Source organism: Haliaeetus leucocephalus, unplaced genomic scaffold (assembly GCF_000737465.1).
Source record: "Haliaeetus leucocephalus isolate CR32 unplaced genomic scaffold, Haliaeetus_leucocephalus-4.0 Scaffold802, whole genome shotgun sequence".
Lineage (NCBI taxonomy): Eukaryota > Metazoa > Chordata > Aves > Accipitriformes > Accipitridae > Haliaeetus > Haliaeetus leucocephalus.
The window spans coordinates 3,287,931-3,306,900 of NW_010973238.1; the positions used below are offsets into that span (position 1 = coordinate 3,287,931).

The window sequence follows — 18,970 nt, forward strand, 5'->3', positions numbered from 1 at the left end:
GTTTCCTTCCTTCCTACTCTTCAGCAGGTTTTGTCTCTTTAAAGAGCAAAACAGGACTGAGGGGTAGGGGAAAGGAGAGACTGAATGTAAATGTAAAGCAATCTAGACGGCTGCAGATGGGGCGGTCACACCACAGTGCAAATTCACACTGACTGCTGAGCACCAAAGATCCTGGCTGACAGGGTGCGCGTTATCTGGCCTGAGGCTGCTACTGCCTTTTTTTGTTGTGTTTTCTTCAAAGCCAGGTGTCTGAGTTCCCTGTGGATTTCATCTGGGGAGAATTTATCACTGATAAATAACTGTTTGTGTTGAATTTACAGATGAGCTAAACTGTTTCCTTTAATGTTGCAGTTTAGTACCTTTTTCTTTTCAGGTTTGCATGAGCACTGGCATTTGAAGGAAATAAATCTGTTGCTCAGATAATGTATTTGCCTTTGGTACCAAAATATCTAAATAAAAATTACAAGGTCATTAGCCATATCAAGAGAAAGAAAAATGTGCTGTGCGTTAAATAGCTGACTTCTAGGATGGTTTGGGCAAATAGCAGTATACTAAAGTATACTGCTCATTTCCCTTTCTGATCATGAAAATCAATTAATTCCTTTCTTTTTTGGAGCACTTCCCCTTTGCACTGGAAACCTTCAGCATTTGTCAGTCCAAATTTATGAGCAGTGTGTTTTTTCAGTGTATTTTATTTATCAAATGCAAATTCCAGTGGCCAGTGATTTACTACAGAACTGTTTGGAAAACAGCAAATAAATATTACCTAACAAAGTAAAAAAAAAAAAAAAAAAAGGCCCCAAACTGGGGGTGAAGATTTCATCTGCCACTTCCCAAGCAATTTATCTTTGTCCCTGAGAAGGCAGGTTAGGTGAACTGCCCCAGTATTGTTCTGGAGTGCACCTTGTCTGGAAATGAGCTCTTATGCTCAGTAAAAGGCAGCCTTGGAAAGAAATGGATCATTGCTTATATTTTAATATTTTTTATTTATTTCAGCTAGACTATAGTACTAGGTGCAGACCTGAGGGAACTGAAATGTATAAGTTTCACTCACCCTGAATCATTCCTAATCTCACTGATTCAAAGAGACAAGTCCTCTTTATTTCCGACCACGGAGTTCAGACAGTAAATAATCAACAGGAAAAAATTGCATGGTATGGGTATGGTGGTGTCTGGGAAGGCTGGGTGATACAGTCTCCACTCAGCCCCTTTTATCTATCTTCATCAACTCGTAAGTGGTCATGTGTTGCTTCTTATGTGAGTGGGTTGCAGGTAAAGGTATACAGGATAGTTGCACCAGAGGTTTCTCCTTTGCTTGCTGCCTGGCTGCGGCTGAGAGGTTGTAGGAGCACTGGGTGAGAAATGCGTCTGCTGTGCTCACATCTACTGCCAAGTGTGGCAGTAACCTCTGTTGCTAAATAAATGCACATTTTGATTAATGGATGGATTTACCAAGGCATCCTGTGCTAAGACTTGTGTCTTATTCTTGGCTAAAATTTCCATGGGATGTCCTGTACCAGGTAAGTCAGTGCTTGTTTCTTACTGAAGGTAGGGCAAAGTGTGTTTGTGAAAGGAGAATTGCTGTGCTGAAAATCAGTGAAGCCTGCAAGGACTAGATCAGAAAAAGAAAAGAGTAATCGACTGCCTCACTATCAAAGTCTAAGTTTCCATAATGAGAAAATAAGTGTGTTTCCATGCTTTTCTGTTGGTATTGTGCATGTGGGTAATTTGGTTTCTCCCAAAGGTAATGTTCAAATCCCCACATAAAAGGCTCTGGTGTGGAATAGGTCATCTGAGGTGCTTACATACACTAAATGTGTATCAGATTTTTCTGGCAGTTAAATTTAAACTATTAAAAGTTTGTTAGTTGATTTGGAGAGCTGATACAGTAACCCCCGCATATATAGTGCCAAACACAGCCAGATGATATAACCGATTTTTGTTGAAGTTTCAGTAACAAGCACTACGTTAAATTAGTCCCTATGATAGAGGTTGCCACCTTATAATTTGTCTTCTGCCTAATGGTTCCAAGAAAAATGACATTATGGGGCCATTACTTGGATATTTATGGCATCTAAACTTATGTACCTAACGCAGCCAGCTGCATTCACCTCAGACTCACCTATAGTCAATGTGCAGAGAGAGGGGGTTCACCCCCAGAGCAGGTAAATCGGGCGATCGTTCCGAATCGTTAGATAGTAGCCATCTCCGACTAGGGAACACTCTATATGCAGCATCCGAAAAGAAGAAGTTTATTGCCTTAAAAAGGAAAAAAAAAATTATAAAAAAAAAAAAAAGTAATTGTTTTTCCTCCAACTCTCCCAGGTCTGGCAGTGCGGAGGAAGCATGGAGGTGTTACCCTGTTCTCGCGTGGCACATATTGAACGCACAAAGAAACCCTACAACAACGACATTGATTACTATGCAAAGCGCAACGCCCTGCGGGCTGCTGAGGTCTGGATGGATGACTTCAAGTCACACGTTTATATGGCGTGGAACATCCCCATGGCAGTAAGTACGGGTCACGTTGTCTCCTGAACAGAGGCAGAAACGTGGATGGCTGTTCCTGGTTAGCTCTTTGAGGTGAAGGGTATTAGTACAGTTGTACAAAGTGGGCTAAGCTTACGGGGAAGAGTGCTTTCATGCTGGTCCGTGCTTAATACAGAGAGTTCTGCCATATAAACTTGCTTCCTCAGTGTAAGTTTTGTTGTACGCTCAGGAGCAGTGACACAGATTTATAATTTAACTAGAGCACGATGTTACAGGTTTATGTGCTTCCTCAGAAGAAGTCGTTAATTTGGGATGCCATTAAACTTTGAGGTGTTCATATGCTGTGGTGAGGACTACAGAAATGTCCATAAATAAATATCATCATTCATTGTGAGACTCAGTAGACCTCACCAGCATAAAAAACAAAGTATGCGATAAAAGAATCACACATTAACTAGCTTTATTGTCTACAGGCTGAGAGTTGCAATGTGGACACATTCTGTTTCTTACTCTGCATACGAATTGTAGATGGCATGTGGGGGCCTCTAGGAATCCATGTAATATAAATATTAGATAAACTGTAGGTTCAATTTATCACTTTATTCTGTAAGTATATCACATGCTACATCTCCACTGAGCATAATTCTCGTACAGAAGAGATGTATGTTATATCCCAGTCAGGTGGAGGCTGACTGCTGCTGTATTCTTTAGTGGTATTTGCATCCAAATTATTCATGCGAAGGGGCACAGGGAGAGCAGCTGAGGGGACACATACTCTGATCTGTAGGTAATGATGGTTTATTAACCCTTATATGAGGGGTTTGTCCAGAGCTGATTGAAGTAAATGGAAACAGGTATGTTCCTATCAGGACAGGAAAATATGCCAGCCCAGCAGTGTCTTTGTGAATATTCAGTTATGACCTAGAGTCCATCAGTCACAGGAGTCTTGTCAAAGACTTCATTGGATTTAGTCTGTGTCCTAAATATCTACTTGCACTTTGGTACCTAGGTAATATATCAAACCCCATTTTTGTTCATTCCTGTTGTAGTTTTGAAAATACATATACCTAAAGGGGCAATGTTTCATTCTTCTGCATGTGTTGTCTGAATATATCAGATGTTTGCACATGTCCAAATTTCACTTACTGCTGTTCAGTATTGGACACTCTGTGCAAGGTCTCTATGAAGATGTGTTTTGGTGACTTCTTTTGGCATGAGAGGTAACTGCAGAGAATTATTTTGCCTTAAGAAAAGGCAATACTGCATAACTTATTTCCCACACAAGGTTTCTGTGATAGTAGGAGGAAGACAAAGCAGTGTCCATCTAAGTTTTTAGGGGCATTTTGGCCCTGTCTGCATGCATTTGATAAAATGGTCAGTTTCAAATAGGAGATGAACAAGTAACCTTGGTAAATTTGTTTGCTTGATGCTGTATGCAAATGAATTCTGAGAAAATACAAGGTATTTAAATAAGCATTTACACCAAACCATGATTTCCTTTAATCTCTCTGAGATTACTTATTGATGTGTTTTTCTGCACTGAGCTATACAGCAGTGCTTTTAAAAAAACCCAGGCACATCTGCATTAAGAGACATAAAATCAGCAGAAGTACTGAACATTAAAATTTTCTTTCCATAAAAGAAATTGATTGATAAAATGTGCATCATAAAAATAACCCCATTAGCGCTCAGGAAAAGGAAGCTAGTGTAGTGTTCACAGAGAATTCCACTATAGTATTCAAACTAGATTACTAATTAGTAGTGTACTGTTACAAGCCATAAGAAAAACCTGCAGGAGAACTAGAAACCTTACTGCCTGGTTAAAAAGAGTATGTCCACATACTGAATTCTGTGGACACCTCATTCTTGTACCAGCGCACTGCAACCCACACATGATGACTGCAGCTAATACAGAAGTAAGCACAGCATTTTCATAGCTGCTCTGTTTGCTGCTCTTGTGTTCTGTAGGAATGGCACTGCAAGCAGGGCACTCTATTGCCTCATTTTAGAATAGGGCAGAAAGAAGGGAAGTAAAATATGTGTTTTCTCCCATACCAAAACCCATCCAAATTAACCCTTTCGTAACTCTCATTATCTTTTCCACAACTTGCTCCCTTCCAAGTTATTGAGGAGCTGTGCATAATGTGTGTCTTGATTACCAGATGATCTTTGGACACATCTGCAAGATCCTATTCCTATAACCGTCAGCAGCAGATCAGCATAGCTTTATTTTAGTTAACCAAATATTTGGTATGGGCCCCTCGACAATTTTAGTGATAAAGGAATCTTATATTGAATGATTTATTGTACTGAGTGCCTTCAAGAATTGCTCTCCTTCCATGTAGCCTGAAGTAGTACGTAAATTAACATCCATTTGAATGGATGCTGCATAGAGAGCTCATGACAAAGTATGCCTCAGCAAGCAGCAGTGAGCACAGCAAACTCTTTATGTGGCAAATAGAAAAACCTGTTCAGTATTACATTTGTATTCTCTCCTGAAAACTGGGCATCTGTTGGGGTTTCTAATAAACCCTGAGCTAAGATTTGCTGCTGTCTTGTGACCCTGCATTAGACATAATTTGTAAAACGTACAGAAATCTTTCTGGAGGCACTTAAGACAGATCCACGCAAAACTCCCCAGTTTCAGTCCATTTGATTTATACAGTGTCGGAAAAGATTTTTAGATGAGGTAACTCTTACTGTCTTAATGTTGAACTGTGATGATTTATAATAGTTTAAATCAACAGACGCTAACTTAGGACCTGGCATTTTTTAAATGGCTGGGTGTGATCATATTGATTTGACTCTTCCAGCCTGTGTTTTTCATGGGATTTGTATTTAAACATGAATTAAATTCTGAAGTAGAATTATAAACAAGGTTTTGAGTTTAACTGCATTTTATGGCTCAAGTCTGCAAATGAGCTCCAGTTCCAGTAAAAACTGAATGCTGGTCTCCGCAAATGTTTAATGGAGCTTAATGACTTTTTGAGCAGCTCTGCTTTGAAGTTTTAACAGGTCTGTTCTGATCTCATTTACATCAGTGAATACCCAAGGCTGTTACTAGAGTAAACCATGATCAAGCTGCCATATCTTAGATCAGAATTACTGCCTAAATTCCTAACAAATCTGAAAGCAAAGGAGTTCAGGTTTGATTGCAAACATTTAGAATTGCTGTAAGTAACAACATTCTTATTGTATTCTTATTATTTTGATTTATGTTTGGTTTTTGCTTGTTTATTTTCCTTCTTTTTCCACTGACTTTCATTAATATTTATTGTCTGCTCTCAGCAGCTGTTTGATGAGTTGCTGCTTACAAAAGAGAGAGAAGAGAGGGAAATACAGCTTGCTATACAAAATGAACTCAAATTTTGTTTCAGTAAAGAAAACAACTCTGAAGGCAATGCAGTGAGATTTCTTTATTCTCTTCCTGCTTTGTAGAACCCTGGAGTTGACTTTGGAGACGTTTCTGAAAGAATAGCTCTACGACAGCGACTGCAGTGCCGGAGTTTTAAGTGGTACTTGGAGAATGTCTATCCTGAAATGAGGGTTTATAATAATACAGTCACTTACGGAGAGGTACTGTATGTCTTTGAAAATACATCATGGCTGCATAAGAGCAGTCCATTCATCTTAGTGGTGGGTCTCAGGATGTACAGAGCAATTTCAAGTCAGCACAGTAGTAGCAACAGAAATGCCCTCCCCTACTTTTAATCAGCACTAAGAAGTGTGGCTTTGAGAAGCACTGTCCCTCTCACTGGAGTACATCAGATGAAATCACTCTCACTAATGATGATACACAACCTCCTTGGCTTTCATTTTAAAATACAGCAGCTCTGAGAACATAAATTTGAGGTAATCGTTTTCCCAAATAGGATGCCACGGAAGTCATCAAGAAAACATCAGCAGTCAAGAGAGCTAAAATAATTACAGTTAATGAGAACAGTCGAGTTTGCTGAATTGTTTTTAGGTAAAGAACCATCCCTTTTTTGGGTTTTGCCAGACTATTTGAAGGATTACATTAACTTTATTAATTCCTTTTTGCAATCCTACTTGTTCAGGATAAAAAGGGACATATTGTTGTTCAGATTACGAGGTGAGGCTACCATTTGGCAGGTCTTTTTCTCATCACGAAAAAGTCATTATAAGAAAAATAATTTTGCTGCTTTGTGCTCAGATTCTGTATTTTCATTTGCACTTGTGTACCAGTATTGAGGAAGACCTTGGAACACCTACTCAGAGATAGCTGAGTGGATAGGTTACTTAACCCTAATAAAATGCTGGATCCGAATGTGCTGGAAATGTGTAGACGTTTCAGTTCACCTCAGCTGTCTGGATCATTTCTTCCTCTTCTGTGAACCAATCAAAACTCCCACATATGCCTGACCCCAGTCTTTAAAGGAGTCAGACATGCCTTCTGTAACTCTTTAAATCTCTATCACATGCCTGCAATGTAGGGACTGCTGTCACTTATGACTGTGAACTGGGGCGAAGTTCTCGGAGCTCTCCTGCTGCATAATGTTTTTAAGATTCTGTTTTAATTGTCTACATGAACTACTATTAAATTCAAAGGCAATATATTTTCACACAAGACAACGAAATGGACATTATTCCTTTCTGTTCCTTTTGATTGACTTCATATAAAAATAAGTCAAGCACTTCAGATGTTGATACAAAGTGCAACTTTTATTGCATAATATCACTTTGCATCCTAATATAACTATCCCTGGCAATAACTGAGGAAAGACATTTAGTAAATTCAACAGGAGCTATTAGTAACTGTCAGCTCCGAGAAGGCTGTTAACTGCGAAGAACATTGGCAGAACTGCCAATGTTGTGTCAATTATACCAGACAGTTAGCAAGCTGGGCTCTAAAAAGAAGTTTGTTTCTGTTGAGTGGTCACATAGAAGGTTCTTGAGTCAGACAGGAAGTTTAGTGATGCAAGTATCTAATTCATTAAAATTTATAATAAAATGGAGCCACACAAGCTATTTAGCTAGTATAAACTGGCATAGTTCACTTTCAGTCTTACATGCCCATAATGAAAAAACTAGAGGCTTCATCCTAAATGACATCAAGCTTGTTATTAAATACTTTCTCTTCTGGTTATTTTCCTGGAGGAAAAGATGTCTGGATTTTAGTGAGTTTAAAGGAAAAGAAATGTATTGAGTAGATGTGAAACAGATTGAAACAGTAGTAAAAATATATTTCCTAGTGACTCAATTCACATTTTTTAAAGCCATGTCATAAAGCTGTCTTCATCTTCTTTAGCCTTTATAGTACCCGAGTCATAAACTAAACCTCCTGAAATTTAACTGTTGGTGAGCCCCCTTATCCGATCAGATCCCCTGTTATGCTCATACACCGTAATACGAAGGATTATTTACTGATTTTTCCGACATCTCCTGCAGCAGCTATTTCTATATTATGGGGGTGGCCAGACAAATACTGCACAGTCTAAACCAAAACTGACCTGTTGACTGTTTCAAAATGTCCATCTAAACAACTTGTTTAAGATACCTGTAAAATTTTTCTATGTCCAAACTATGTGTGTAATACTTCTAGCCTGAAGAGAAAGGCAGGCCTGAAATTTCACAAGACCTCCAGCCCGCTTTTATAGACTTGTAAATTCTTCTTGTCTGGGGAGGCACATGAATTTTTCACTTCATTGGATCTCTGAACCCACACTTTAAATATATTGAAAACCTTCCAACACTGCTTATCATTGCTGTATCCTTTCACAACAATGTGCTTTACGTCACTTCTGTACATAACCATATACTATGTTCTCAATTCAAATAAATTTTTTTCACATGCTTTTTTTAGTTTTATATAACCAATAGAAGCAAACAAAAGGGTGCCACATCCAACACCAATCCTGGGTAGTTCCTATGCCGTTTGGTGAAGTCACATTCTCAATATATAGGGTCAAAATTTATATTTACACAAGGGTAATGTGGAGCAAAATTTGGCCTGGGTTTCTTAAAGTGAATTTTATGGGGGTTTGATCTTTGAGTAACTGCTAAAAATATAACTCTGACCCAAGGTCTGTAAAGACAGCAGTTGTCCAAATAATGTCTTTTCTTGTAGCAAATTCACTGTTGGCATCCTGTCATATCGGGATAATAAGCACGTGTTTCTCAGAGAACAGTTTTACATACTAGTTGTTTCAGTAGCTGTAGTGCAGCTAAGATTTAGCTAGATTGGACTTGCATCATACAGATTAATTTCTAATGCAACTTTTTCTTTCTGATCCGGTTATAGGTGCGTAACAGCAAAGCTAGTGGCTACTGCTTAGATCAGGGAGCCGAAGAGGATGACAAAGCAATCCTTTATCCATGCCATGGAATGTCCTCTCAGGTAAATGGTTAAAATCCCATAATTAATGAGAAACCTTTAACTTAAAGAATTTTCAGAAGAAACAAAAAGTAATTTGGTGCATTTGAGTTGAGTTTGGCAGTACATTCCTGAGCTGCAAAGGAAAATATGTGGCTTTACTCCAGTCTTTTTGGGTGCCCTTTCCAAGGCTGTTCAGCATATGAATCTATACATCGAAGGTGCCAGTTAGGAAAAAAGAAGAATCATGATAATTTGTTTTAATAACAGAGCGATCCACCACAGATTAATGCATTTAGACAGTTTGTATGAGTGAGAAGCTCTTCTCGTTATGACTTGACTTATTCTAGGAATAGTACCTCTTTAAATGAACTGTTCATTGGTCCAATAGGCTCCTGTGAAGAAATGATTTAGCAAGCTGCTGATGTGATTCCCCAAGTAGGCAAAAAGTTAAGCACGTATTTAACATCAACTTCAAAGGGAATTAAGAATATCTTTTAAGTTAATACTTTTCTAAAATAGAAGATTTCTCTTTTGTCAGTCCCCATGCATACTATTATTTTCTTACCGATGTCTGAAGATTTAAAAATGACATTTCTTCTTTCCATGTGCATAGTGATGTTACTTGTTTTTTAAATACAAGTTGGATATTATTTAAATCCAGGACTTGAGCTTCTTCTGAAATGTAATTCTAGTTTCTTTTGAAGTACCATCTGAATCAAAACTATGTTAATGAACATTCTGATGTGTAAATAAAATCTAACTTTATCACAGACTTAACAATTATCTAAAGTTCAGTTGTATGTATATTGATTTGGAGTCCTGGCGCATACATCGTCATGGAGGCATAACAAGAGTTGCAAAATATAAGTATTGCCTATTGTGCTTAATTGCAAGCTGCTGAAGAGTCATACCTTATTAGAGCAGTGTGATAGACAGTAATTCCTACTGACAAAAGGTCCTTTTGGCAGGATCATTATGGATCATTTGGCTGACACTTTCCTAGTAGAGGCAGAAGGAACAGCCTTTGAGTCAGGTAACAAAATAGTGTTGCTTAATTAGATGTAAATGAGCTTTCCAAGAAGACTGTAGTTTGAGATGTCAGGGCACTCAGAGTTCAGTCTCTTGCTCCATTCTGACCCGAAAGTTACAAATTTAAGTCCTTCTAGAAAGTCCCTGTTATTGTGCTAGCATTGAGAAGAACAACGAAACAAATAGTTCTGCCTGTAGTTTATTTTTCAATTTAAGCCCTTAACCTACTTGTTTGCCTCCATGACTCCTGTTTCATAGAATATGCTTTGACCTCCAGAAGAAGAAAATAGATAAGGGCATAAGTTACTGTGAATTTATTGGAAAGGAAGTGCGATGTGCCCAGCTTCTCGTGACTAACTCTAGTAAATTTGGGGGCATAAAGTAGCTCGCCTCTCACATCCAGTTCTGACCAATTTTTTCCATTAAGGAACAGGTCATTTTCCTTTTAGTAAGATGTAAATCTGTTGCCTAGTAGATGATGCCTTTTGAATTGTAGGCCCTATACTTGACACTGGGCAGCTCTTCTCAGGTGCAAATAACAATACACAAAGTATTTACTGCCCAAGAAGCTGAACTTGGGCAGTGACCAGTTAAATCTCTTCTGGCTCACTTCTGCTAGAGGTCTTCAGTATCCTGTCTATGTGCATTTTCTGGAAACGCCTGAAAAGTAAAGTCTAAAAACAGCATTACAGCCACAAGCTAGAGGCCTTTTGTTACTGGCACTGTATAAATGCATAAAAAGAGAAAGTCACTTCTCCCAAACCCTTAAAATCCAAAGCATCCCCTGTGTGTGAGAATTATAAAAGTATGGGAAAGGCAAAAAGTTAATCCACCAAATCATCCTGCACACTTTCCGTTCCCTCTTTTTAAAAAAAAAAAAAAAAAAAAGGAAAAAGGAAAAAAGTTTTCATTCTGCAAGAAACACCAAGCAGAAGGCAGAGGCGATGTTTTATCTAAGTTGAGTATTTCACAGACAAGCATGGGTTGGAGCCACTCAAATGCAGCCAAGTTAATTAATGATTACACAGCTGGAAAACTTCTATCATCTCACCACAATTTACAAAATTAATTCAGTATGAGAACCACAGCTGCACAAACCCTAATCAAGGATATTCAAGCACATAGCATGAAAGGTGTTGACAGCAAGCATTTTAATATATTAAGTAAACATTTTTAAAGCCCCTTTTCTAATCAGCCTGGGTGAGCATAGTTGTCTGCTATGTTTAGCTTTCAGTTTCTGACATTTTTTCATCTCAAGCATAGGGCATAAAATACCCCTACTGAATTGAGATTTGGGTCAGTTGTACATGCCCTACTGAATATAAGAGAATATAAACATGGAACTCATTTTCAGCAGTTAGGTTATCACTGGTGCTTGATATGTCCTACCGGTGTGAAAGCCTCTCACTATTCATCTACAGTCTTGTTTGTTTTTCATACTCTTCAATTCTGACAAGCAAATTACCAGTGATTTTAGTACACACATGATTCCACTGAAACCAACAGAAGTCAGTCAAGTGTTTAAAGAAAGCTGAGTTAGGAACAAGATTACTGTTCATCTGTGATAAAATGTTCTTTTCTTCTACTTAGCCTATTTCCCTTGCATATTGCACACCTCTGAATGGTGTTGTCCTTCATTACCAGTGAAAAATAAAAGCGCTCCACCGTTACTGCTCCATGAACAAAATGCCTTTTCCTATGTGTATTCTCAAGATCAGTTTTTACCATGATAAATCACATCTTTTCAATGACATCAGCTTTTAAATTTCTTTAGTCAAACAGAGACAAGCTCTTCTATGGATGCTCTGGAATGAATTTAGCCTGAGTTTACATCAATTTAGCTTAATGAATTTGACTCGAGCTAAGTCAGTGTAAGCTAACGGGAATATACAGGCAAGGTTTTGCATCAGTCTAAGCTGATTTCAAAACTCACTTTACAGAGAAGTAGTGTCATTTTTATCTGTGTTCATTAGACCTGCAGTTTGAATCTAACCCCTTTCAGGAAAAAAGGTTTGCAAATACTGCTGGGAAAGCAACAGGGAACAGTCCAGGGCTAGAGAAAATTCAGAAACTAAGCAATATATTGGGAGTCTTGAACTGCCTTGCCTCTGCATGTGGCTTGTCTTGTACAATCACCTGTAAAGCCCACTGGTTCTATGGCACTGCATAATACCCTTTTGCTGTAAAACAAATTTAAAAAAAAAAGGGGGAGGGGGAGGTAGACAACATAACCCCCCAAAAGTGGAATGTGTTGTTCTGGAAGCTTCTTAGAATGGTTATAGGACACACAGGTTTTGAACCATGTGAGACTCCCCACTTACACAGCCTCAGTGGAAATATTCACTGTCTCAAAGTCTGTCTTGAATGCTGTGATGTGGAGCTGATTATGTGGCATATGAAAGAAGAAGAGAAGTTAATAAAATAGCATCCTATGATCACAGGGCCGTGGTGAACAGCCTCCTTCTCCACCCTCCTCTCTTCCCTTTCACACTGAGAGAAAGGGGAGGCATGGCAGCTGTGAAAGTGAGAACTCCTTTGGCATTGAGATCAAGCCGAAAGAAGGGAGATCTCAATGTTCGCATTCCTGGAGCTCACAGCTTCGCAAACAGATGGAATAAGAGGAGATGAAAGGCTTTACTTAAACTTGCCTGAGGGCAGATATTTAACATTTTGCTTGGTAGAGCTATGGTTTTCCAGAGTTGCACACTGGGTAGCAGGTGTGATTGCTTAGAGCAGGGTGGATGAAAAGGTAGTTTCTTAACTTGCAGGAAGCAGTGGGTGAGATTCTGTAACCTGGAAGTTTGGTAACTTGTGAGCCGTTTGTCTTGTGGTGACAAGTATTCTGGACACTTAAGGTATTTCAGATTCCTGTATAGCTCGCTGTTGCAGTTGCTACGTCAGCTTACAGCCTACCTTAACCTGCAGGGCTGAAGGATCATTAAAGATTTTCTTTTGCTTGGAGAACAACAGTGAGAGATAGGGGTTAAATTTAGTGTGGAAAGCTACCAGCCCCATCTGTGTAACTGCTTCCTACAAACAACTACCTGTCGTTATTTTTTGCTTTTTTTTCACTTGACTGGAAATTAGCAGGAATGGATTTTCTAAAGTAAAATCCTTCTGTTAAAAGCTGGCATTTACTTATCACATTGATGCTCCTGGAGGATCACCTTCCATAGGTAGCACCGCTCACTATTTTTGAACCAGATTTGCTGGTTTTCATAAACAACCTTTGACATCTTTTCCATTCTGCTCAGATTTCTAAATGTTGAAGGAAAAACTGTCCTATGTTATCATAGGTACAGCAGATAGTATTGGGATTAGATCTTGGAGTATTTAATAGAGTGCTTAGTTTCAGTGTCGTTTATGTGGATCCTTCAGCTCTTCTCAGATAAAAGAGAAAAACGGAGCAAAGGTCCATCCTTTATGTGATGTATAAAACTGCTTCTGTTCTGCTGCTTGCAATGGGAGTGTGTGGATACCTAAGGTTCTCAGCCCACCAAGACTTGCACAGGCTTTTTTTTTTTTTTTAAATGAACAGGATTGCATATTCCTTAATAAAGGGGACTTTGTCATTAGATTTTGGCTGGCTGGCACTGGGAATGGATTTGGTGTGATGTATCATGCCCACAGTTCTAATGCAAATTCACAGGTTATTTCTTTTTCGGTATGGCAGTGGCACTTAAGATCAAATTTGAACACAGCAGGTGTAATTTTCACAATTTCATTGACTCTCTCAGTTTCTGCTTTCTAGTCTACAGTAATAAGCAACTTACTTTAATGCTTATTTTATTTTCACAGTTTATGTTGTCTCTAGGAAGTTATGATATGGAGTCTTTGGAGGGAGATGTTATTAATCATATAGTAGTTTCCTGAACCTTAATTTCTGGTCTGATTTTGCGGAAGCAGGCACTAAAGCTTTACTATGTAATATGGTCTGAACTGATAATAGTTTGTGGGTGGCTTTTTTAGAATTTTATTTTATTTTACAATAAGCCTAAGTTTTTATGATTGTTGGAACTCTTGGCAGAAAGTACAGATTCAGGAAAATTAAGCCCATGGTGTTCTGTTTGTCTCGTCATTGTACAGATAGCAGTTTCTTGCACCGGGCCATCTCTGACTCTGTTGAGCTGTCACACAATTGCCATTTTCAACACTGGGGATAGTTTAGAGTTAGCATACCTTCCGCTTGTAAGGCCTAAGCAAAAATGGTACTTTCTGCTTTGAAAGGCTTGTGTATAACAGTGCCTTTCCCAAGTTCATGGCTGCTGTGATGCAGAGCACATGCAATTCTGGCTATTGAGATTCTAATGACAAAGAATATTTTAAACCATTTTAATAGTGGTACAGAAAATGGTGCTCATCTTAAACCACAGGAAAAATTGATCCTATACTACAAAGCAGGTAGCTCATTATAAACAGTGGTTCTGATTATCTAGATAAGGCAAAGCCAACCAGGATGCTAGGTGGTATTTTGGGACCTGGAGAGATATAATAAAGACTGCAAGATGAACACATTTCCCAGTCAGTGTAAGTTTCAGCGATGCCTGCAGTTCATTTGAACTCGGCTGAGTACCCATTAGATACAAGAAGTGTGAAATACACAGGCAGGTTTTACTTTCAAAAAAAAAAAAAAAAATTATGGGTTTTTTTCTGTCCTTTATATGGGAAAAAAAGAAATTAATTTGTCCAAGCTGGCAGTCCATTCACATTTTGAATCACTTTGCTTGCTTGAGCTTCTTTTACGTATGTCCCCCATACCTTTATAGTCAAAAGCAAAAAAAAAAAAAAAGAAAAAAAAAGTGTCTCGATTTAGTGTGTATAGACAGTGCCTCGACAATGACATTGTTCATACCAAGGAGCATCCTCATGTGGTTATCCCTCTGCTTTCTTTGATGTAGACTCTGTTCTAACTCTGCGCTTCACATGATTGCTCTGAACAGAAGTGGCAGGTGGGAAAATGAACACATACTTTGTCAAAGGGCATCTGGTCTGGGAGCGAGTAGACCATGTTCTTTTTACCACCAGCAAGATATGATTATTCACAGCATGATTCTTCTGAGGTTAATAAGGATGGCGGTAGAAAGCTAGGCTCTAATTTGAGGTTTTTTGATTGACTCTTAATGATATCTCAGGCACTGGTCACTAGCATCCAATAAATGGCAGGCACTTCTGACCTTCCTTCCCTTTCTTGTTAAGTAATTTCAGCCATATAACAGCAATAAGACCAGGCAGGCAGTGAATTTCCTGGGTGATAATTGCATTTCTTCAGTGGCTCAGATCTTCACTCTGCAGCATCCAGCCTCACAGCGTACAAGCCAGGTAGCTGACTCCATTTTGCAGTCTTTTGGCACCTGGGTGCTGCACTTGACTACTTCTAGGGTAAGGAGCACAAAATATTATGCGCTGGTGTAATGACTCTGGATTTAAACACAGAAGAAGTGAGAAGTCGATACATCTAATTTGATGTATTGGCCTGCTGCCAAATTAACATTGTGCATTTTCACGTTAATGTGCTTTGAAATCTCCCTCAATAGGCTCCCTCAATCATTCTAGAAAGTAGCAGTAATTAAGGGGTTTACGTATTAATTTTTGCAACTTATGAGGACTCCATCACTATCGTAGTTATCTCAGTGAAATGTGATAGAGAGTGAGCTGACAGAGCCCCTTTTCCCTCTAAATGAGCATCCTAAAACCACCATTAAGGCTTTGAGGCTTTATTAGAATACAGATTGAAAAAAATTGTAGTAGAGAAAAATCAGATCTGGAAGAGGCAGAATAAAGGGTTTGAAATCAACCTTCCTTCATCAAGACTCTGTTCTTCAGGCTTGCTCTCATCCAGCAGTTCTTCAGTGGCTTCTTGGGTTGCGAGAAACTCTTCAAGGTCCCCAGTGTATCCCTAGGAAAAGCTTTCTTTTCCTCCAGTGCCTTGAGATGTGGGTTTATGCCTGCTGCCTGCTCTCCCAGGAGCTTGCAGGCTCCGCGCCGGCTGTGTCCTTTCCTGTGCATGCTGTGTGGGAGGTTGCGCCGTCCCAGCAAGCTCGTAGCACTCTGAGAAGGAGCAGTGTCACCCTCCTCTCTGACCCAAAATGTAGCAGTGTGAGAAGGCAAATGGGCAGCCACCCTCTACTTACAGAAAAAGGCTGCTATGAACAAAGCAAAACTGTTCTCTTCCATCGCAAATTTGTATTGTGACAATTAGTCCTGATTCACAAGACCCATCTACAGATATTCTTTAGGTCTTTAAATATTTTCCCTTGGTCCAATATTAATGTAATAAAATATATTCTGGCATGCTGAGATTACAGGAGACCAATTTTTTTACCTCGCCTTCTGCATACAGATTTTTTTTTCGAGGGCCGTTTTACTGTGAATGACTTGAGGCAAGTGAAATCATCACTTGAATTAGAAGAAAGGTTAAAAAAGAAATTACTCTTCTGTAAAAATTAACATGCATGATTGTGCCTAAGTTTTTTTCATTAAAAACTCTCTCTAAAATAATAAATGGCCCTCACCTGAAGCCTCTAATTACAGCCAGTAGCATTTACCACATCACTAAATTACAGAACAGTTAAGCCTTGCACAAAACTGAAATATCGGAGTGTGGTTCTTTATTATATAAGCCTGAATCGTAGAATGGTTTGGTTTGGAAGGGACCTTAAAGATCATCTAGTTCCAACCCCCCCCGCCATAAGCAGGGACACCTTCCACCAGACTAGGTTGCTCAAAGCCCCATCCAACCAGGCCTTGAACACTTCCAGGGATGGGGCATCCACAACTTCTCTGGGCAACCTGTTCCAGTGCCTCACCACCCTCACGGTGAAGAGTTTCTTCCTAATATCTAATCTAAATCTACCCTCTTTCAGTTTAAAGCCAATACCCCTTGTCCTACCACGACATGCCCTTGTAAAAAGTCCCTCTCCAACTTTCTTGTAGGCCCCCTTTAAGTACTGGCAGGCTGCTGTAAGGTCTCCCTGGAGCCTTCTCTTCTCCAGGCTGAACAACCCCAACTCTCTCAGCCTGTCCTCATAGGAGAGGTGCTCCAGCCCTCTGATCATCTTCGTGGCCCTCCTCCGGACTCGCTCCAACAGATCCATGTCCTGAAGCATATGTTAGCAAATTTGCTGTTATTTCCCTCAAGGTTTCTTTTTCTTTTTTTTCCTCTCATATTTTTGGATACTGGTTGCATAGTTGGATTTTTTTAAGTTACATTTATTTACAAAACCCAATTAGACTTGTTGCTATCAATAGCCTCTAACAGAGCTCTTAAGAACAAACTGCATGGCAAATTGACATCGTGTCCTTGTTAAATCAACTCCTGCTGAGTGGGTATGATTTACATATTGATTACTTCACTTTCTTGATTGCCCTTTTGCAGTGAAATAGTGTGTAGAGAATGGTGGGGAGCAGAGGTGTGAAAGAAGGGAATATTGTGTCCTACAGAGACCCTATGTTGGTAAAACAAGTTTCCCAAGCTTTGCCCTTGAACAGCATGTGCTAGACTGGGAAGGTCCCAACATGCAGAAGGACAAAGGACTCCTTACCAGCACTTGGGGCAGAAGCTGGCAGGGAAGGCAGCTGCAGGTCGGCTTTGTGTCCCATCGCTGGGGTCCCTGGGGCTGCAGTTAAAAGTCTTCCCCTTCCTTTCTTCCCCAGCTTGTCCGCTACAGCTCTGAAGGCGTCCTGCAGCTGGGGCCACTGGGCTCCACGGCCTTTCTGCCTGACTCCAAATGCCTCGTTGATGATGGGAAGGGCAGGACACCAACTCTGAAGAAGTGTGAAGATGTCCTAAGGCCAGCACAGAGGTTCTGGGATTTCACACAGGTATGGAAGGAAGATCTCAGGGAGCCTTGCAGACATAAATTGGAGAGGAATGCTGCTCTAGAGAATACTTAATGAAAAACAAGGAGGTCTTTAGAGGGCTATTCTAGGAATCCCTGCTTATGCCTTCTAGAAATAGTCAGATATGTTTTCCATAGGTCATGTGTTATCCAGGAATTTTCTTATATTATTACTAGGAATTTTGGGGTGTGCTTTCTATGAATTTTTAGTTTTCCTTTCTTGGACATTTCTCAATTTCTGTAGTGATTGTCAAGAACATACTTGTAAATTTTTTTCTGTGTCTAGGAATTTTTGTTTCTAGAACTTTTCCAGGATTTTTATAGCATCATTCTAGGAATTTTTAGATTTAGAGCTTTCAAATAATTTTTAGGACTTTTGAAGGCATTCTTACAGTTTCTGGGATTTCCTGTATCTTGGGGTCTGTAGGGATTCTCTAATACTTTTTAGAGATTTTTCTAGTGACTTCTGGGAAATTTTCGAGCAATTCTGAAATCTAGAATTATCAAGAAATTGTTTTGGCACTTTGTATGGATTATCGAGCTTCTCCTAGAAATTTCTAGCACTTTCTAGGGACTTTTATCACTTGATATATACAAAACTTTCCAGGCATTTTGTAGTGCTTTCTGGGATTTACAGATCTAGCACTATTTTTCTTCTCGTCTTTTCACCTTTTCTATTCCCTCTTCTGATCCTTCTTTTCTTTTCTTTTTTCTTTTTTCTCAGAATGGTCCAATCATCAGCAGAGACACTGGCCGTTGTCTAGAAGTGGAAATGTCAAAGGATGCAAATTTTGGGCTCAGATTAGTTGTACAAAGGTGCTCGGGGCAAAAATGGATGATTAGAAACTGGATAAAACATGGCCGACATTGACTGCCGAGGCTGAGAAGCTGCCTCTCCTGCCGATGTCCATTGCTCTGTGTGCCATATCTTGCAAGGCATTTGTCTTAAAGCAAATTAGTTTGAACTGGACTTGGCTCTCAAGCATCCTCCATAGTTGGGCATTGAAAGGAAAAAAGAAGAAAAAGAAAAGCAGACAAATACACGCCCTATTTGACTCTTCCTTGCTCCAGTGGATGACCTGGGAAGCTTAACATGAGTTTTCTGTTGATTTGGAAATCTTGTGAAGACCAGGACACAACAGAAAAGTGGGTTCCTTGAGCTCTCCAAGAGGAATTAATAGACAGATGTTTCTATGATGAGTTCAAAGGAGAGATCCCAATACTGCCTCATAAAGAGAGTTCTCTGATGGGTAGCTTTTTAGCTTTAAGTTATTGA

At 39.4% G+C, this 18,970-nt stretch overlaps 1 protein-coding gene across 1 annotated transcript in view; it reads left to right on the forward strand.

Moving 5' to 3' along the window:
* Positions 1 to 18,710, forward strand: part of GALNT9 (polypeptide N-acetylgalactosaminyltransferase 9) — a 156,869-nt gene extending 138,159 nt beyond the window's left edge. Inside the window, exons 7-11 of the mRNA XM_010581699.1 lie at positions 2,326 to 2,511; positions 5,929 to 6,066; positions 8,753 to 8,848; positions 17,510 to 17,677; positions 18,419 to 18,710. Coding sequence (XP_010580001.1) covers positions 2,326 to 2,511; positions 5,929 to 6,066; positions 8,753 to 8,848; positions 17,510 to 17,677; positions 18,419 to 18,565 — 735 coding nt within the window. The 3' untranslated portion in view covers positions 18,566 to 18,710. The remainder of the gene's footprint in view (positions 1 to 2,325; positions 2,512 to 5,928; positions 6,067 to 8,752; positions 8,849 to 17,509; positions 17,678 to 18,418) is intronic.
* The last annotated feature ends 260 nt before the right edge of the window (positions 18,711 to 18,970 follow it).